Here is a 19556-nt window from a genome sequence, read left to right on the forward strand (position 1 = left end):
GCTTGGCGCCTGCGCAGTGTGGCTGCCGGGCGGCCTGGCAACGGGTGAGTTTAGTCAGCGGCTCCTCCTCCCGCGCGCGGCCACTGGACCCCCCCTCACCCCCCCCACCCCCGGGCTGCCCTGCCCCCCCTCACTCCCCCGGGCTGCCCTGCCCCCCCTCTACACCCCCCCCCCCCCGAGCTGCCCTGCCCCCCCTCTACACCCCCCCGGGCTGCCCTGCCCCCCCTCACCCCCCCGGGCTGCCCTGCACCCCCCCCCCCCCCTCCCCCCCCCCCGCTGCCCTGCCCCCCTCCCCCCCCCCGGCTGCCCTGCCCCCCCTCACCCCCCCGGCTGCCCTGCCCCCCCCCCCCCCCGGCTGCCCTGCCCCCCCTCACCCCCCCGAGCTGCCCTGCCCCCCTCACCCCCCCCCCCCGGCTGCCCTGCCCCCCCCTCACCCCCCGGGCTGCCCTGCCCCCCCTCACCCCCCCCCCCGAGCTGCCCTGCCCCCCCCTCACCCCCCGGGCTGCCCTGCCCCCCCCACCCCCCGGCTGCCCTGCCCCCCCCCCCCTCACCCCCCCCCCCCCGAGCTGCCCTGCCCCCCTCACCCCCCCCCCCGAGCTGCCCTGCCCCCCTCACCCCCCCCCCGGGCTGCCCTGCCCCCCCCCCGGGCTGCCCTGCCCCCCCTCACCCCCCCCCGAGCTGCCCGGCCCTCCCTGTCCCTCTGCACACGCCCCCCCCCCCCCCGGGTCTCCCCGGGTGTCTGTCTCTGTGAGAGAGAGTGAGAGAGAGGAGAAAGTTCAGTGTTGCTCTGTGGGGTCGCTCCCGCACAGGCAGCGGGAGGAGGGGGTGTCGGGCCCCGCGCCGCCACCACCACCACCACCACAGTCTCCGGAGGCGGCGACAGCCCCCAGAGAGGGGGAGGGTCTCAGCCGCTAACCCGGGCTGTGGGGAGCTCTCCCCGTCCGGTTATCTTGTGGGTGAGTTTGGTTTATTTGTGTTTATGTGTGTGTGAGAGAGAGAAAGAGAGAGAGAGAGGGGGTAATGTAATGTGTGAGAGAGAGAGGGTAATGTAATGTGTGTGAGAGAGAGAGAGAGAAGGGGGTAATGTAATGTGTGAGAGAGAGAGAGAGAGAGAGAAGGGGGTAATGTAATGTGTGTGAGAGAGAGAGAGATAAGGGGGTAATGTAATGTGTGAGAGAGAGGAGAGGAGTATGTGTGGGAGGAGAGAAGGGGGTAATGTAATGTGTGAGAGAGAGAGAGAGAGGGTAATGTAATGTGTGAGAGAGAGAGAGAGAGGGTAATGTAATGTGTGTGAGAGAGAGAGGGGGTAATGTAATGTGTGTGAGAGAGAGAGAGACAGAGAGGGGGTAATGTAATGTGTGTGAGAGAGAGAGAGAGAGAGAGAGAGAGACAGAGAGAGGGTAATGTAATGTGTGTGTGTGAGAGAGAGAGAGAGAGGGTAATGTAATGTGTGAGAGAGAGGGGGTAATGTAATGTGTGTGAGAGAGAGAGAGGGGGTAATGTAATGTGTGAGAGAGAGAGAGAGGGGGTAATGTAATGTGTGTGAGAGAGAGAGAGGGGGTAATGTAATGTGTGTGAGAGAGAGAGAGACAGAGAGGGGGTAATGTAATGTGTGTGAGAGAGAGGGGGTCATGTAATGTGTGTGAGAGAGAGAGAGAGACAGAGAGGGGGTAATGTAATGTGTGTGAGAGAGAGAGGGGGTAATGTAATGTGTGAGAGAGAGAGAGAGAGAGGGTAATGTAATGTGTGTGAGAGAGAGAGAGAGGGTAATGTAATGTGTGAGAGAGAGAGAGAGAGAGAGACAGAGAGAGGGTAATGTAATGTGTGTGTGAGAGAGAGAGAGAGAGACAGAGAGGGGGTAATGTAATGTGTGTGTGAGAGAGAGAGAGAGAGGGGGTAATGTAATGTGTGTGTGAGAGAGAGAGGGGGTAATGTAATGTGTGAGAGAGAGAGAGAGAGAGGGTAATGTAATGTGTGTGTGAGAGAGAGAGGGGGTAATGTAATGTGTGTGAGAGAGAGAGAGAGAGACAGAGAGAGGGTAATGTAATGTGTGTGTGAGAGAGAGAGAGAGAGGGGGTAATGTAATGTGTGAGGGAGAGAGAGAGAGGGTAATGTAATGTGTGAGGGAGAGAGAGATGGGTGTAATGTGTGTGAGAGAGAGATGGGGGTGGGGGGTAATGTAATGTGTGAGGGAGGGGGGGGGGAATCTAATGTGTGTGAGAAAGAGAAGGGGGTGTAATGTGTTTGTGAGAGAGAGGGTGTGTGTGAGGGGTGGGGGGTAATGTAATCTGTGAGGGGTGGGGGGGTAATGTAATGTGTGGGTGTGAGAGAGAGAGAGGGGATAATGTAATGTGTGTGAGGCGGGGGTAATGTAATTTGTGGGTGTGTGAGAGAGAGAGCGAGAGAGAGAGGGGTGTAATGTGTGAGAGAGAGAGGGGGAGCAATGTAATGTGAGAGAGAGAGGGGTGTAATGTGTGAGAGAGAGAGATGGGGGTGGGGGGGGGGAAATGTAATGTGTGTGAGAGAGAGAGAAGGGGGTGTAATGTAATGTGTGTGAGAGAGGAGGGGAATTGTAATGTGTGTGAGAGAGAGGGGGAATTGTAATGTGTGTGAGAGAGAGGAGGAAATGTAATGTGTGTGAGAGAGAGAAGGGGGTGTAAGAGAGAGAGGGGGTAATGTAATGTGTGAGAGAGAGAGAAAGAGAGAGAGGGGGAATGTAATGTGTGAGAGAGAGGGGGGGTAATGTAATGTGTGTGTGAGAGAGAGAGAAAGAGAGGGTAATGTAATGTGTGAGAGAGAGGGGGGGGGATGTAATGTGTGAGAGGGGGGGTAATGTAATGTGTGTGTGAGAGAGAGAGAGAGAGGGGGTAATGTAATGTGTGAGAGAGAGGGGGGGGAATGTAATGTGTGAGAGAGAGGGGGGGGGAATGTAATGTGTGAGAGAGAGGGGGGGGAATGTAATGTGTGTGAGTGAGAGAGAGAGAGAGAGGGGGTAATGTAATGTGTGTGAGAGAGAGGGGGGGAAATGTAATGTGTGAAAGAGAGGGAGGGGGGGCTAATGTAATGTGGGAGAGGGGGGGTAATGTAATGTGGGAGAGAGGGGGGGTTAATGTGTGTGTGTGTGAGAGAGAGAGAGAGGGGGGTAATGTAATTTGTGAGAGAGGGAGAGGGGGCTAATGTAATGTGTGAGGGAGAGGGGGGTCTAATGTAATGTGTGGGAGAGCGTGAGAGTAATATGTGCGAGAGAGTGGGGGGGCGGACTAATGTAATGTGTGTGAGGGATCGAGAGAGAGATGGGGTAATGCAATATGGGGCGGGTGTAGTGTAATGTGTGTGTATGTATGTGTGAGAGGGGCTAATGTGTGTGTGTGAGAGAGAGAGAGGGGTAATGTGTGAGCGAGGGTCTAATGTAATGTGTGAGAGAGAGGGGGGTAATGTGTGTGTGAGAGAGAGGGGTAATGTGTGAGCGAGGGTCTAATGTAATGTGTGAGAGAGAGGAGGGGTAATGTGTGAGCGAGGGTCTAATGTAATGTGTGAGAGAGAGGGGGGTAATGTGTGTGTGAGAGAGAGGAGGGGTAATGTGTGAGCGAGGGTCTAATGTAATGTGTGAGAGAGAGGGGGGTAATGTGTGAGCGAGGGTCTAATGTAATGTGTGAGAGAGAGGGGGGTAATGTGTGAGCGAGAGGGGTAATGTGTGTGTGAGAGAGGGGAGGGGAGGTAATGTGTGTGTGAGAGGGGGGTAATGTGTGTGTGAGAGAGAGTCCTGTAGCTCAGTGGTTAGAGCACTCGCCTTGCAAGCGAGACACCCGAGTTCAATTCCAGGCAGAGGACGAAACCTTGGAAGTTTCCTTACTCCACACACCTAATAATAATCCCTCCAAAACAAAAAACAATAATAAATTGGTCACTTTCAATCCACGACTATTTGTGGGACACTGCTGTGCGCAATTGGCTGCCGCGTTTTGCCCTCAAATATACTGTCAATTCACTTTACAATGTATTCTGTGAAGCGTTTTGAGACAACAACAACAACAAGATTTCATTTATAGAGCGCCTTTCACGTCGGGGGGACGTCCCAAGGCGCTGTACAGTTGGGTCGGGACCCGAGCATTGGGGGGGAAATGGTCAGGGTGAGGGGAGGGAAGGGAGGGAGCGAGGAGGGGGTAGAGAGTCGAGAGGGGAGCTGAAGGCACGGTTGAAGAGAAAGGTCTTGAGACCGGCCTTGAAGGAGGAAAGGGAGGAAGCGGCGAAGGCACTGGGGGATAGAGTTCCAGAGCCTCGGGGCTGAGAGGCTGAAGGCCCGACCACCGATGGTAGGGCGGTTGGGGCGGGGGATGTGGAGCAGACCGGAGCCAGAGGAACGGAGGGTACGGGCAGGTAGGTAGGGGGATAGTAGGTCGGAGAGGTAGGAGGGAGCGAGGCCGTGAATGGCCTTGTAGGTGAGGATGAGGATCTTGAAATCAATCCTCTGGGGGATGGGGAGCCAGTGGAGGCGAGCGAGGGTGGGAGTGATGTGGTCCCGAAGCCTGGTGCGGGACAGTACACGAGCTGCAGAGTTCTGAATGACCTGCAGTGTGGAGGGAGGTGGCGGGAAGGCCGGCGAGGAGAGAGTTCCCATAGTCCAGCCTTGAGGTGATAAAGGCGTGGACCAGGGTTTCAGCCGCGTGAGGGGTGAGGTAATGGCGTAGTCTGGCGATGTTCCGGAGGTGATGGAAGGCGGTGCCAGTTGTGGCGCTGATATGAGGGAGAAAGGACGTGAAAAACGCTATATCAAATGCAAGGATTATTATTTTATTTTTATTATTTTTATTTTTTATTAGAGGGGGTAATGATATGTGTGTGAGAGAGGGGGGATGGGGTATTGTAATGTGTATGAGAGCGAGAGGGAGAGGGGTTTAATGTAATGTGTGAGATAGAGAGGTGTGGTTAATGTAGTGTGTGTGTGAGAGAGAAGGGGGTAATGTAATGTGTGTTTGGGGGTGGTTGAGGGGGGTGGAGCGCGTGTGAGTGTGGGGTGTGTGGGGGTGGGGGTGGGGGTTGGGTGGAGTGTGTGTGAGATGGCGGGGGGTGTTCAGATCCATGTCCTCAACCACTACCAGCGAAAGAGACGAGCAGAGGTACAGAAAAAGACTGACTGCCTGAGTGACTAAGAGAGACACACAGACAGGTACAAACACAGAGAGAGACAGAGCGAGTAGGCACAGAGATACAGGAACAGAGAGGGAGAGAGAGATACAGACAGAGGGGGAGAGGGATATACAGACAGAGAGGGAGAGAGATAGATACAGACAGAGAGGGAGAGGGAGATACAGACAGAGAGGGAGAGAGATAGATACAGACAGAGAGATACAGACAGAGGGAGAGAGATACAGACAGAGGGAGAGAGATAGATGCAGACAGAGAGGGAGAGGGAGATACAGACAGAGAGATACAGACAGAGGGAGAGAGATACAGACAGAGGGAGAGAGATAGATGCAGACAGAGAGGGAGAGGGAGATACAGACAGAGAGGGAGAGAGATAGATACAGACAGAGAGGGAGAGAGATAGATACAGACAGAGAGGGAGAGAGAGAGATACAGACAGAGGGAGAGAGATACAGACAGAGAGGGAGAGAGAGAGATACAGAGAGGGAGAGAGATAGATGCAGACAGAGAGGGAGAGAGAGAGATACATAGAGGGAGAGAGATAGATGCAGACAGAGAGGGAGAGAGAGAGATACATAGAGGGAGAAAGATAGATGCAGACAGGGAGGGAGAGAGATAGATGTAGACAGAGAGGGAGAGGGAGATGCAGACAGAGAGGGAGAGAGAGAGATACATAGAGGAAGAGAGATAGATGCAGACAGAGAGGGAGAGGGAGATGCAGACAGAGAGGGAGAGAGAGAGAGATACATAGAGGGAGAGAGATAGATGCAGACAGAGAGGGAGAGGGAGATGCAGACAGAGAGGGAGAGGGAGATGCAGACAGAGAGGGAGAGAGAGAGAGATACAGAGAGGGAGAGAGATAGATGTAGACAGAGAGGGAGAGGGAGATGCAGGCAGAGAGGGAGAGAGAGAGATACATAGAGGGAGAGAGATAGATGCAGACAGAGAGGGAGAGAGATAGATGCAGACAGAGAGGGAGATGCAGACAGAGAGGGAGAGGGGGATGCAGACAGAGAGGGAGAGGGAGAAGCAGACAGAGAGGGAGAGAGAGAGAGATACAGAGAGGGAGAGAGATAGATACAGACAGGGAGGGAGAGAGATAGATGTAGACAGAGAGGGAGAGGAAGATGCAGACAGAGAGGGAAAGAGAGAGATACAGAGAGGGAGAGAGATAGATGCAGAGGGAGAGGGAGATGCAGACAGAGAGGGAGAGAGATAGATGCAGACAGAGAGGGAGAGAGAGAGATACAGAGAGGGAGAGAGATAGATGCAGACAGAGAGGGAGAGAGATAGATGCAGACAGAGAGGGAGAGAGAGAGATGCAGACAGAGAGGGAGAGAGAGAGATACAGAGAGGGAGAGAGAGAGATACAGAGAGGGAGAGAGATAGATGCAGACAGAGAAGGAGAGATATAGATACAGACAGAGAGGGAGAGAGATAGATGCAGACAGAGAGGGAGAGAGATAGATGCAGACAGAGAGGGAGAGGGAGATGCAGATAGAGAGGGAGAGAGATAGAGGTACAGTGACTGAGTGAAAGAGAGAGATAGAGAAAGGGTATAAGGAGACTTAGGTACTGGGATGGAGAGGTTAACAGAGGGTGGTGGGGTGTTGTGCAGAGAGGGATGGAAAGGTACTCCTCACAGAGAGTTAAGCACAGCGTTTGAGAACGTCAGTAGCATTTACGGAAAGATAAAAGAAGCTCGGAGAGAGAGGTACCCAGACAGAACGAGAGAAGGCAGACAAGTCTGAGACCTGAAGAATAGGATATATTTGGGCAGTGAGCGAGAGGAACAGATACAGTGTGTGAGACAGAAACTCGGAGAAAGAAGCGGCTAGAGAGATGTGGCTTTCACACACAGATAGATGGGAGAGGAGCAGCACCTGACCAGTTATTTGCAGACTTCTCCCCTGCTCTCTCCTGCCTTTTCGCCATATTTCTTCATGGTAAAATGTTTCTATAAGTGTTTTGGGTGAAACTGGACTCTTTGGCCGCTCATGTAATTGAGCTAATTTAACATTTTAACTCATAATCCGAATAAACTGGTATTTGGTCTCTTTTCACCGACAGTAGTGTATTTAAATCGAAAGCAGCTCGTTTGCAAATCCAGGGTCCGCTGAAAGATTGTACATTATGCAACTGAAATTTTCTCTTCATTCTTGCACAGATCTAATATTTAAAGTGTGGGAGAGGGGAAGTGTTTCACCAATTTTGTCTCAGGAGTAAAACTTGTAGAAAAATCTCTGGTTGCCGGTGGTGTGTGTGAATGTGTGGTGTGGTGTTGTCAGTAATTTTAATTCACACATCGGGAAAGTATATTGTGTTCACTTACATTATTCCATTTTATTTAAAGATCAGTAGCAGAGATTAGGCGAGGCATGTGTTTTTTTTACCTGTTTGTGAAGTGCATGCGGTACATGTAATCAGAAGATTGTATAGTATTCAATACATGTATTTCCTACCGTACAGAAATGGAGACTGTTAATTCCTCTTCCCTGTGCCCTCCCAACGATGTTTTATACATTCATACATTTATTACATTTATGTGATTTGACTAGTGTGAAAAAATATTGGCATATGGTGATTTTTTTTGGTGTTGTGCATTGAGTCCCAAACAATTCCCAGCAATGAAAGTGGTGATTTGGATCTTCCTACTCCGTGCAAGGAATGGTAATTAGAAAGACTTATACAACAGGTCTGTTCCTGTGCTTCATTAAATAATTTTCTTTTAAAGATATGTGGTTTAAAGGTAGAAAGATATTGCTTTGTGAATCCTTGCCATCATTGTGATAGTGTGATGGTGAGTGTTTTCATTCTTTGTCATTCTGCTGTGCGTAATTTGTTGCCAAGTTTCGCCCAGAAAACATACAGTCAATTCACTTGAAAGTATATTCTGTGAAGCACTTTGAGATGCTTCGAAGACATGATAAGGCGCTATATCAAATGCAAGGACTATTATTATGACGTTGCTAAATTTTAGAAAAATATTGAGAGATATTTATAATATGGCTAGGAATGTAAATCAAAAAAGTGAAATCACCCTTTTATCCCAAATTGAATTTCGAAGTGTTATAAATAAATGCCCTAAATTGCTGGCACCACAATACTTTACCAGAAAGTTTTGTTAATAATTTTTATTATTTATTAATAAGATCTTATTTTTCTCAATAGACATTGAAATTGAAGTGGAGGGAATGGATGTAACGTGATCAAATGTTGGTCGAAAACAGATTGCTGGTCTTGAAGCAAAAAATTGACATAATGAAATTCTTTATCAGAAACTCAACTTGGACCGAAGCTTTGAAATAAACAGACAAGAATGGATGAATCTGCTTTGTTGGATCTGCTTGAATGTCCGGTGTGCTTGGAGCGGCTTGATGCCACAGCAAAAGTGTTACCTTGCCAACACACGTTCTGCAGACGATGCTTGCAGGGAATCCTGAATTCCAGAAGTGAACTGCGCTGCCCAGAATGCAGGACTTTGGTAGAATGTAGTGTTGATGAACTTCCCACCAACATCTTACTGGTTAGACTACTTGATGGTATCAAGCATCGACCAAGGAGGCCTGGAAATAGTACAAGCAATGGCAATAATGGCACCAACAACCCAAGGACACAAGGCAGTGGTCCCATTACTACTGCTAATTGTGGCACTACGTTGCGGGATCTTCAAAGCACTCATAGAGTGCAAGCACGCAGCCCCCCAGTCAGGGTAGGTGGTCATTTATTCTTTTCATGCATTTAGCCTTTTAAATACCAAACCCAAGTTTAAAAATATTGTTTGAATACAATGTTTGATTCAGGGAAAAATGTAACTTTCTCTACATTGAAAATTGGATATCATAATTTTAAAGCTTTTGTTTAGCGCCATATTAAAAATGTAATACAAAATTACATTTGTATAGCATGTTTCACATCGGGAGGCTGTCCCAATGCGCTGAACAGTCAGGGATTTGTGCCCGGGCAGGGGAATTAGGATCAGTGAGGGTGGCAGACAAGGAGAGTAATATAGAAGTTACCTTTAGTATTCAGAGGTTTTTGAGTGACATATTTCTCCAAAAAGCAGAAGTTTGTTTCATTAAACTTAATTTGTAATTAATAATGTAGAGATACAAAAAACTAAAGATATATTGAACACTGCAAAGGTTTGTTTTTAAGTAGCATTATGTGTATGTTTCATGGCACTAGATTTAAATTATTTAATGGTAGTTGTATTTGATCCATATACTATTGGGAACTCAAAATGATACAGCAGATATTAGTTTGTAAAAGCCCAGAAGACATTTTTCAAGTCTCGCTTTTTCTGCTGAGAAAGCTCGGGTGTTATCGTATCTCAACTTGAAGCTTCACAATTCCAGTTAAATAGCTGTAAATGAAACAGCTAAATTAAAATTTTACACTTTACGAAGTTGAAATGCTAGTAACCCTGTATGACATAGATAGCTAATTGCTGTTAAATCTTTTTGGGTGTATTCTTACAGAAGCTAAAAGTACCTTCCATGATCATTTTTTGTAGGTAAAAGGAATGATTGGGAATTAATAAGGCAATTATATTCATTTTGTGTCCTACAAAAGTAGTGCAGTGTGATTACAACGAAACTAGCAGGTTCAAGACCACTTAAGTCAGATAGTCCTACATTGCTCTGCTGCACCAATACAGATTGTTGCTACAAAGATGATAGGGCACAATTCTAAGATGGCCAATAGGATTACCAATTAATAAATTGTAAAGTTTCCATCGATTCAGGTTTGAGTGGGATCTTAGAAATTGTTTTTGAGGTATACACTGCTCTGCGAATTGATTAGATTTTGAACTCAGGTAGTCAAGGCTGACACTCCAGTGCAGTGCTGTTGGCTTGCTGCATTGGTGAAGGTGCTGTCCTTCAGATGAAACATTAAACCAATGTCCCCACTGCCTGGATATTAAAGATCCTGAAGAACTATTCTGAAAAGAGAACAAAGTTTCTCCCGGCGAACTGGCCAACTATCCCCCTGGTATTATTGATCATTCACTCTATGGCTTTGTTGTGTGTTTCTGTGTGCAAAATAGCTGCTATGCTTCGCCTCCAAAAATACATTTGTTACACCTTACAGTCCAGTCTATTCTGTGAAGCATTTTGAGACATGCTCCTGATATGAATAGTGCTATATCAAATCTAAGGATTATTATTACCACCTTTATGTGGTATTTCCAGAAGAGCAGAGTTTGTAGCTTGCAGGTGAGCTTTAAGTTCTACTGAGCTGAGTAATACTCTATGGAGTTCTAAAATAAAAGGTGCTCCTCGCTGCCAGAAAAAGCACTTCATGTTATTACTTGCATATCCAGCAGGGAATTGACATGCAAGACCTTGGCACTGCAAAGTGCTTTTTTTAACCTTGACGCCAGTACCTCTGTATCTATCCTGCAAAAATGCTTTTCTTATGTATGTTTATGTATGTTTCACGGAAGCCCAAACTTGCATTTAGTTGAATTAATTGCAAGGAAAACATTATTTTTATCTGATTGTTCCTAATCAGTAAATGCCATGGAATGTATTTGAAAGTTTTTTTAAAAAAATCAGACAGATTTCAAAGTAGTGTTTCTGTTTCTTAGTAGTTAACCAACAATAGATTTTTTGGAAGAGATTATCTACTGCAATAATATGCTGTTATAAACCAGTGAACTTTGAGAACCTCAGTGGGATTCAATTTGTTTGGAATACTTAACTAGCACAGTCTATTACTCCTACCTGTACCTTGAGGATGAGTTTCAGCAACCAGGAGAGGGAGGATAGTAGGATGTCTACTAACCCCAATCTTGTCCTCATTGATGACAACATGTGTATCTACAGCAGGCATTGCTGTATAGTGTTGAGCAGAGGGAATTCTTGCTTATTTCTTTCCCCTCCCTCTCTCTTCCCCCCCACAACAACAACAACAAGATTCCATTTATAGAGTGCCTTTCACGTCGGGAGGACGTCCCAAGGCGCTGAAATGCGACCCGAGATGCGAAACAACATTTCCAGTATTGCCGCAAGACCAACTTTTTAGCACAAAGCGAGGAGCTAATTTTTACCAATGGTTATGCTTCTTGGACTTGAAATCTTGCTAGGTCAAGCAAACTCTGTTTCTTACAATTTATAAGATGTCTAAATCCACTAATTCCAGGTATAATTCCAGCATCTGCAGTATTTTGCCTTTTTTCTAAATCCACTCGATGACCCAGTGGTGATTTTACAAAAGCCCTGTGGCAAGCCAGATGGTGATTTAACAGACATAGTGACATTTTTCAATTTGAAACCCAAAACAAGATCCGTGGCCTTAGGACTTGGGCTGTCCAGCATCATGCCCTTAAATAAATCATGTCCTGGCATGAGAGATCCACTTGTGGCTGCATTATTGGTAACCTGTGTGGATGCACTGACAACTACATCTTAAGCTTATGAAATCAAATAGAACTTTTTCCCTAGAAATATAATTCACCGCCTGTTACTTTGTGACAAACTGTGAAGTGCATGTATGTTACCTGTATATCAATGAAATTAACTCAAGAATTCAAACAGCGTAGGATTTCTCTGCCTTTTGATTTGTTTTTTGTTAGAAACAGCTTCTGTATTTTAAAGATCTGCAATTATTTAAAGAACAGGGGAGCAGGTTTGATGGCTGAATAGCATATTTACTGTAAACCTTTTGTGGTCTGGAGTTCTTTTTTCATTTGAGAAAATAGTTTATTTCAAAATCTGGATTCATTTCTATACCTACATCTAAATCTGCTGTTCATTGATTTCACTGTATACAGAATTTGAACTGAATTTGTCTGAGATGCAGAATCAAAGTACAAAGTTTCAACTACATGCACCAGTGCATTTATTAAATATTGCACATTGTGGAAGTCTCGACTCATATTGTAGAATTCTCCAACTTTACTGTTCTGATGTGTTGAGCAGTAAGTATGTTACAACAGATAGAGATTGGCAAGTCACCCAATGAGGATGACTATTCTGATTATTACTGCTTATGGTGTGGCGGTTCTTTAGGAGGAATTTTACATAAAGGCAGACTGTTAGCAAATTTTTAATTGTTTAACCTGAACAAAAACTTTATAATTCAAAACATCGTTTCAAATTCATTCAAATATCAATTACCTAGGCTTTTCTTCGAAACATCTCTAATTCTCCCTAAAAGAGAATGGAACAGATTAAAATATGTAGGAGATCCCCACAATACAACTTGCAATTATGCAGTGACTTTCACATTGAAGAATGTGTTGAAAGGCTTGTCAAATGTAGAGGTGCACATTGAGCAAGAAGAGATTTGAAGATGTTGATGGGGGAAGGTATGTTTTTAGTTGGAGAGAGAGTAATAAGGCACAGAGGATATTGGAATAGTAACTATAAACTATAAAGTAACCAAAGTGTGGATGATAAGATGAGAATGTTTTCAAGTAATTGGTCTCAGAGTGTCTGTTAAGGCAAAGCAATTTGTCATTAAACTCTGTATTCTGCTGTTTGTTCTGCTATAAGATGTGGATACTTCTGATACATGTATTGCCAGCAGGTATTGAATTGGATTTATATGTTGATTGCACTGAACCTTTCATCCATTTTAGCTGACTAAAGTCTCAAGAATCCTAGACTCTGGTCTCCTTGCAATTCACTTCTATTTGGCATGATTTCAGGAACGATTCCTCGAATCTAAAATTCCCAATTCTCTGAAGCAATATGAGCATTTGCCTACAGGGTAGATGTGCACATTGATGTTACTGTGTACGAGCTCAGGCATGCGTTGCCTATTTCTCTGATATATTGGCTAGGCTAAACTTAGCAATTCCTGATTCCAGAATTAATAGAGTGAATACCCGAGGTCAATTCTAAACCAAATGTTGAGAGGGGAGTAGGAATAGCAGTACATTATGACAAAACTGCTAACAAATTATTGTGAAATCGCAGCTTTGCACTCAGTATTCTAAGTGCAATAAATTTGAACTCTTGGGGTCTATCTAGTATGGATGCGCTCTAAATATTTCTATAAAAGGGTAGCTCTCAGTACTGGGTTAAGAGTTTCACTGAAAGGTTGGTCATAAAAATAGAATAATTGGTGTACTCTGCTTGTGCAGTAATTGTAGGCTGTCATGAACCTGCAAGTCAATATTGTTTATCTTGGTTTGAACTCGGTAATAAATGTCTTTCCTTTTACATATCTTGATGTGACATGGTAAAGATCAAACTGTGCAGTATTTTCTGTTTGGCCTGCATAGAGAAGATTTATCTCTTTCCTCAAGCAGTTATTCATAAACTTGTAGACACTTTAAAATGTTTCAGGCCTTCACATTGAAAAAGCTTTCCTGCTTGCCCAAAGCGACTTTATTTATTTTATTGGCAAGAGGCGTGCCTAACCAGGCAAGACCACTCTTGTTTGTTTGCAACTCGTAATTCAGCCTGAGGTGGATTGACTCTGAGTTAATGTTTGCTGTTTCATATTCACAAAGAGTGGGAGGTTTCTTTTTTATTATTACAATTCATTGTCTTCTTGACAAATATACAGTCAATTCACTTTACAGTATATTCTGTGAAGCGCTTTGAGACGTCTCGAAGACATGAAAAGCGCTACATCAAATGCAAGGATTATTATATTATTGAGGATGAAACAATTTGAAGGAAAGGAATGTTGCGGTGTCACGGTTTTAATTCTTAATTAGATGCATTTCTGTCAAGTTTTATTTTAGCTTGTACATGTACAACATTTATTTTTTAAAGAAAATACTGGAAATAGTTTCATTTATTGCCAGTGTATTTTTTTCCCCTCCAAATGATGTGCAATATTTTCTGCTGACTTTCAGGTTGATGTTGTAATGGCTCATGAGATAATTTATTAGTAACTGGAGAATTTATTCTGATCCTGGAATTGATGCAAAGAATTTCTTCATAACCACTGTTGTTTTTCTATAATTGACTAATAGGTTTTTGACACACAATGAAGTATGTTTTCCTGTATGACGTTTCATCCAGTGACTTGACTCAAAACTGTTGACTTTGCCATCCAATGCTTGTAACTTTAAATGATAAGCACCCTGATAATTGAACTTTGACCTTCTGGTTAGGAGCTGAGCTTTTGCTAACAGACTAGACTGATCGTGCAGTCCTGTAGCTCAGCGGTTAGAGTACTCGTGTTGCAAGCGAACGACCTGGGTTTGATTCCCAGCAGGGCGAAATGTTGGGCAAGTTTCCTTACTCCACACGCCTCTGTTTACCGAGCAGTAAATAGGAACCTGGTAGTTAGTTGACTGACAGATCACTTTTCTGGGGTTAATAATTCCTTTTTAAAAAAAATTGGCCACTCCGTCCATGACTGTTTGTGACACACTGCTGTGCGCAATTGGCTGCTGCGTTTCACCCACAAGATATGCAGTCAAATTCACTTTACAGTACATTTTGTGAAGAGCTTTGAGACGCCTCGAAGATTTGATAAGGCGCTATATTAAATGCAAGGATTATTATTATTATCTAGACCTGACCTTGATTCTGTCGACAGTGGTCTCCACAGTGTTGAATGATGAGGTTATCATTACTGCTATAAATATTTTTCTGATCCGGAGAAACGTTGCTTCTGACATTCATGTGGAGTCCTGTAGTGTAGTGATTTGCACGTTCACCTCACAAGTGAGAGGACCCGGGTTCAATTCTGGGCAGGGAGAAACCTTAGGCGAGTTTCCTCACTCCACATGCCTGTTTATCTAGCAGTAAGTAGGAACCCAATTGTTATACGATTGGCGAATTGCTTTCGGGAGTGGGGGGTGGTAATAATCCTTCCCAAAAAATCTGTATAATCATCACTCAACCCAGAACAGTTTGTGGGACACTGCTTAACGCAGTTGCATTTCGTTGCATTTTGTCCACAAACTACAGTCAATTCACTTCCTTGAGATGTCCTCCCGACGTGAAAGGTGCTATACAAATGTAATTTTGTTGTTGTTTACAATATATTCTGGGAAGTGCTTTGAGACATCTCAATAACGTGCTAAGACGCTATGTCAAATGCAAGGATCATTTTGCTTTCTGCTGTTTCCTTTGAAATAATTCAGTCAAGATTCTCCTGAGTAATTCACTCACCAACTCACATTTTACTTAACCTTTTCAAAAAAATGTTTTCTATTTAACATTTCAGATATTGTGGTTTGATATTGAAACAGCTCTGCTGAGCTGGTTATGGCCATTATGAAATCAAAGAGAAGCAGAGCCACAGAGTATGTAATGAACAGCAATTGGGAAAATCATTGGTCAAGCAACAACAATTTACATTCATATAGTGCCTTACAGTGTATCAAGACCATCCTACATGAAGGATGTATATAAATGCAAGTTGTTGAAGTTTCATGTCGGAAAGGCATCTCAATGTGCTTCACACAGCTGACTGGGAGCTCAAACTGGAGAGAGCTGAGCAGGGTAGGGATGAAAAGTGGCTGAAAGCGCTGGTGAAAAGGTAGGTTTTAAGGTGGAGGGATGACGACAGAATGGTTGAAAGCTTACAACAACAAAATTATATTTGTATAGCGCCTTTCATGTCAGGAGGATGTCCCAAGGTGCTGGACATTCAGTGTTTCTGACCCGAGTTGGGGGTCGGGATCGGGAAGGTGGAGGGCAGGGGGGGAAGCAGTGTGATTGAAAGCGTGGTCGAAGAGGGGGATCTTGAGACTGGTCTTGAAGGAGGCAAAGGAAGGGGCGAGATGGAAGGACTGTGGGATGGAATTCCAGAGGTTGGGGGCAGAGTGGCAGAAGGTCCGCATGCCAATAGTATGGTGGACGGGGAAGTGAAGCAGGTTGGAGCCCGCTGAGCGGAGGCAGTAGGCAGGATGGTAGAGGGTTAGGAAGTTGCAGACGTAGGGGTGAGCGAGGCCATGAAGGGCTTTGATGGTGAGGACCAGGATCTTGAACTGTATCCTCTGTGTAATGGGAAGTCAGTGGATTCGGGCAAGGATGGGGGTGATAGGGTCACAGAGCCTGGTGCGGGAGAGGACATGGGCTGCAGAGCTCTGGATGATCTGCAGCCTGTGGAGGGAGGAGTTGGGGAGGCCAACAAGTAAGGAGTTTGCATAATCAAGCCTCGACGTTATGAATGCGTCTATGAGGGTTTTAGCAGCCGGGGTGTGAGACAGTGGCAGAGCCGGGCAATGTTGCAGAGGTTGGGGAAGGCAGAGCGGGTCAAGGCACGGATGTGGATTAGAAAAGATAGTTGAGGGTCAAACAAGACGCCAAGGTTCTGGACTGGCTTAGTGAGGTGGAGTGTGCATCCATGGATGGTGATGCTGTCAACGCCTGAGATGATAATAATAATAATAATAATCCTTGCGTTTGATATTGCGCTTTTCACGTCGGGAGGACGTCCCAAAGCGCTTCACAGAACACACTGTAAAGTGAATTGACTGTATATTTGTGGGCGAACGCGGCAGCCAATTGCGCACAGCAATGTCCCACAAACAGTCGTAGATTGAAAATGACCAATTTTTATTATTGTTTTGGAGGATTATTATTAGGCTCTGTGTGGAGTAAGGAAACTTGCCCAAGGTTTCGCCCTCTGCCTGGAATTGAACTCAGGTCTCTCACTTGCAAAGCGAGTGCTCTAACCACTGAGCTACAGGACTCCGAGGAGATGTGGGGGCGCTGACAGGAGCCAATCAGTAGAGCCTCGATCTTGTTGACGTTCAACTGAAGAAAGTTACCTCTCATCCAGGACATTCTGTCAGGACAGCAGTGGTCCTGGACTCCAGGGTGGAGGTAGAGTTGGGTGTCATCCGCATACATGTGGAAGTTGACCCCATGTCTGTGGATGATGTCACCAAGAGAGGGCATATAGAGGGTGAAGAGGAGGGGACCAAGGACAGAGCCCTGAGGAACGCCACACGAGACGGTGTGGGGGCTAGGAGAAGCGTTTGTGCAGATGAAGTGGAAGTGGTGTGAGAGGTATGATCTGAGCCATTCAAGGACAGCACCATGAAGGTTGAGAGGAGAGGCGGTGGATGAGGATGTTAAATGCAGCAGAGAGGTCGAGGAGGCAGAGGGAGCCCTGGTCGCAAATGGACAGAATGTCATTTGTCACTTTGTCCAGGGCTATTTTTGTGCTGTGGGCGGCACGGAAACCAGTTTGGACCCACCATAGTTGGGCGCATCTGGCAGGGTACATGAACTAGCATTAAGAGGGAGGTTTGAGGTTTATTTGTCTCATTATCAATTTCACTCAAAGCTTTGGTATTCATTCACCACAAATATGTATTTTACAAAATAGGGCATATGAAAGATTCCTTTTCTTAATCAACCACTCGTAAAGAAACCTTACAATACAGTGTATGGATGATTTACTTTGCAGGTCTGCGTTTTAGTGAGAATTTTGATTAGTCCCTTGTGCAAGGAGGCAAGTGTTAAAATATTTGTGGCTGTAAATTAGTCTGTGAATTGACGTATTGATTGCAATTCAGTGTTTTGGTAAGAAAATGAAAAGAGAAAGTGTGGATCTTTGGAATATTCATGCAAAATAATCAATGTGTTCTACCGTATAACAGTTATAAAGAATTATGAAGTATAAAGAACTGGCTGCCGCGTTTCGCCCACAAATATGCAGTCTATTCACTTTACAGTATAGTCTGTGAAGCGTTTTGAGACGTTTAGAAGAGGTAAACAGCGCTATATCAAATGCAAGGATTATTATATAACCGCTGTCACAATTATTTTGGAACATAGAACATTTTAAACTCAATTTTGTGTATATAAAGGGCAGCACTTCAGGATTTAAAGTGAGTATTGATGGCATAATGCATACAACTCTGCGGGAGATTGATACTGCTGGTTCCTGACTGAGTCATTTCCAACTTATGATTGAAAAAGATTTAATGGATTGCAGGATAGGCTACAGGAAGTATGAAAAAGGAAGTAAACGGTGCAAAATATCTTTGTTGTCAGGGCTCTTGAATTGGACTGATTTTAATCTGAAATCCCGTCTGGCAACAAAAATGGTGTTCCTGGAAGCTTTGGATTTAATCATTGTGCCAATCTTGCAGTGGTTGATACCCATGGGCCCTCTTTAATTTTCAACTGGAAATTCTGATTGCTTAATGGATTGAGACTTGGAAAAATTAATTATTCACTTTAAACTATACATTGATACAAATTTATTTATTAATTTTATCCTCCTTTCTCCTGAAAAGCTGTCTTATTTTTACAAGCACTGCTGCAAAACAATGGTTCATTGAGAAGAGGAAGAACATGTGCTGCACCAAACTGCGGCTAGAAGAGGTGATTTGACTTAGGCTCGTATTAGGTCATATTTGCAACATAATTCATGGCGAGCAGTGTGTTGCGCAGACATAGCTCATTGCTATAATCCTTCTACCTTCGAGTGCTAATTGCTAAAGAACAGTGATGCATAAAAATAAATTGGCTTTTACTTCAAGGTGATTGATAAGAAGTCCCCAGTAAGCTGCATAAGAAGTCTTTAGTAATCTGTATTTGACTAAGAAAGGTGTGAAGCCTGCATTGTAATGGGAATATATTTAAAATATTTTGCTTCATTGGTGTTCAGATTTTCATAATGAAGTCTTCAGAAGGTTTCACAAATTTTAAGTGGATCCTCACATTAAATCTTGGGTGACCCAGATATTATAAAGGTGGATTGAAAGCTCTGTGGTTCACCCTCTCTACATTAGTTTGACTTTAAAGCATTAATGATGCAGTTCGTTTTCATTTAGCATTGCTGGTTAAAGGTTAAAATTATAACTTGCCTTGTGATTTTCAACTTTAGTGCAATGTTCCTTAAAGGTGTGAAGGAGACCAAACTCTGAACCACAAAGGTATGTGAAGAATGTTTTATGACAGTATATTTGATTTCTAATTGCCAGTAATAAAGGCCAAATTCTGCAGCGCAAAATGTACTATCGTTTGGGCACATTACACTATATGATCTTTGTACGTGACAGTAAACTGAGGTCCTGTCTGACTGTACCAGGGCCCCTCTGCCTCTTTGTTCTCCTGGACCGCTCCGCTACATTCGACACATTTGGTCTCGCCTCTGCTAATAGCACCGCACTCACATGGTTCGAGTCTTACTTAACACATCACCAACAATACATCTTGGTAAATGTTTTTTGCCCCCGCCCGGTCACTTGCAGGGTACCCCAAGGCTCCATCCTAGGCCCCCTTTTCCTTATCTACATGCTATCTCTCGCTGATGTCATCCACAGACGTGGGGTCAACTTCCACATATATGCCAATGACACCCAAATTTACTTCTCCAGCTCCATATCCCAATCCTCTGATGTCCTGTCAGCTTGTTTGATGGACATCAAGGCATGGATGAGTGGATATTTCCTGCAGTTGAACCTACCACGCATGAAGGGTGCTATATAAATGGAAGTTGTTGTACTGATAGTTCAGGTAGATGTCAAA

General features: G+C 44.9%; 1 protein-coding gene across 3 annotated transcripts in view; it reads left to right on the plus strand.

Moving 5' to 3' along the window:
• sh3rf1 (SH3 domain containing ring finger 1) overlaps nt 1–19556 on the plus strand; it is a 78750-nt gene continuing 59194 nt past the window's right edge. For 2 of the 3 annotated variants that reach the window (XM_042342845.1, XM_042342856.1), the window contains exons 1-2: nt 736–956; nt 8317–8857. In XM_042342845.1, coding sequence (XP_042198779.1) covers nt 8465–8857 — 393 coding nt within the window. In that variant the 5' untranslated portion in view covers nt 736–956; nt 8317–8464. Of the gene's footprint in view, nt 45–735; nt 957–8316; nt 8858–19556 lie in introns of those variants that run through there. The other variant, XM_042342851.1, reaches the window with a different exon arrangement.

This window comes from Callorhinchus milii, unplaced genomic scaffold (genome assembly GCF_018977255.1).
Source record: "Callorhinchus milii isolate IMCB2004 unplaced genomic scaffold, IMCB_Cmil_1.0 Scaffold1, whole genome shotgun sequence".
Taxonomy (NCBI): domain Eukaryota; kingdom Metazoa; phylum Chordata; class Chondrichthyes; order Chimaeriformes; family Callorhinchidae; genus Callorhinchus; species Callorhinchus milii.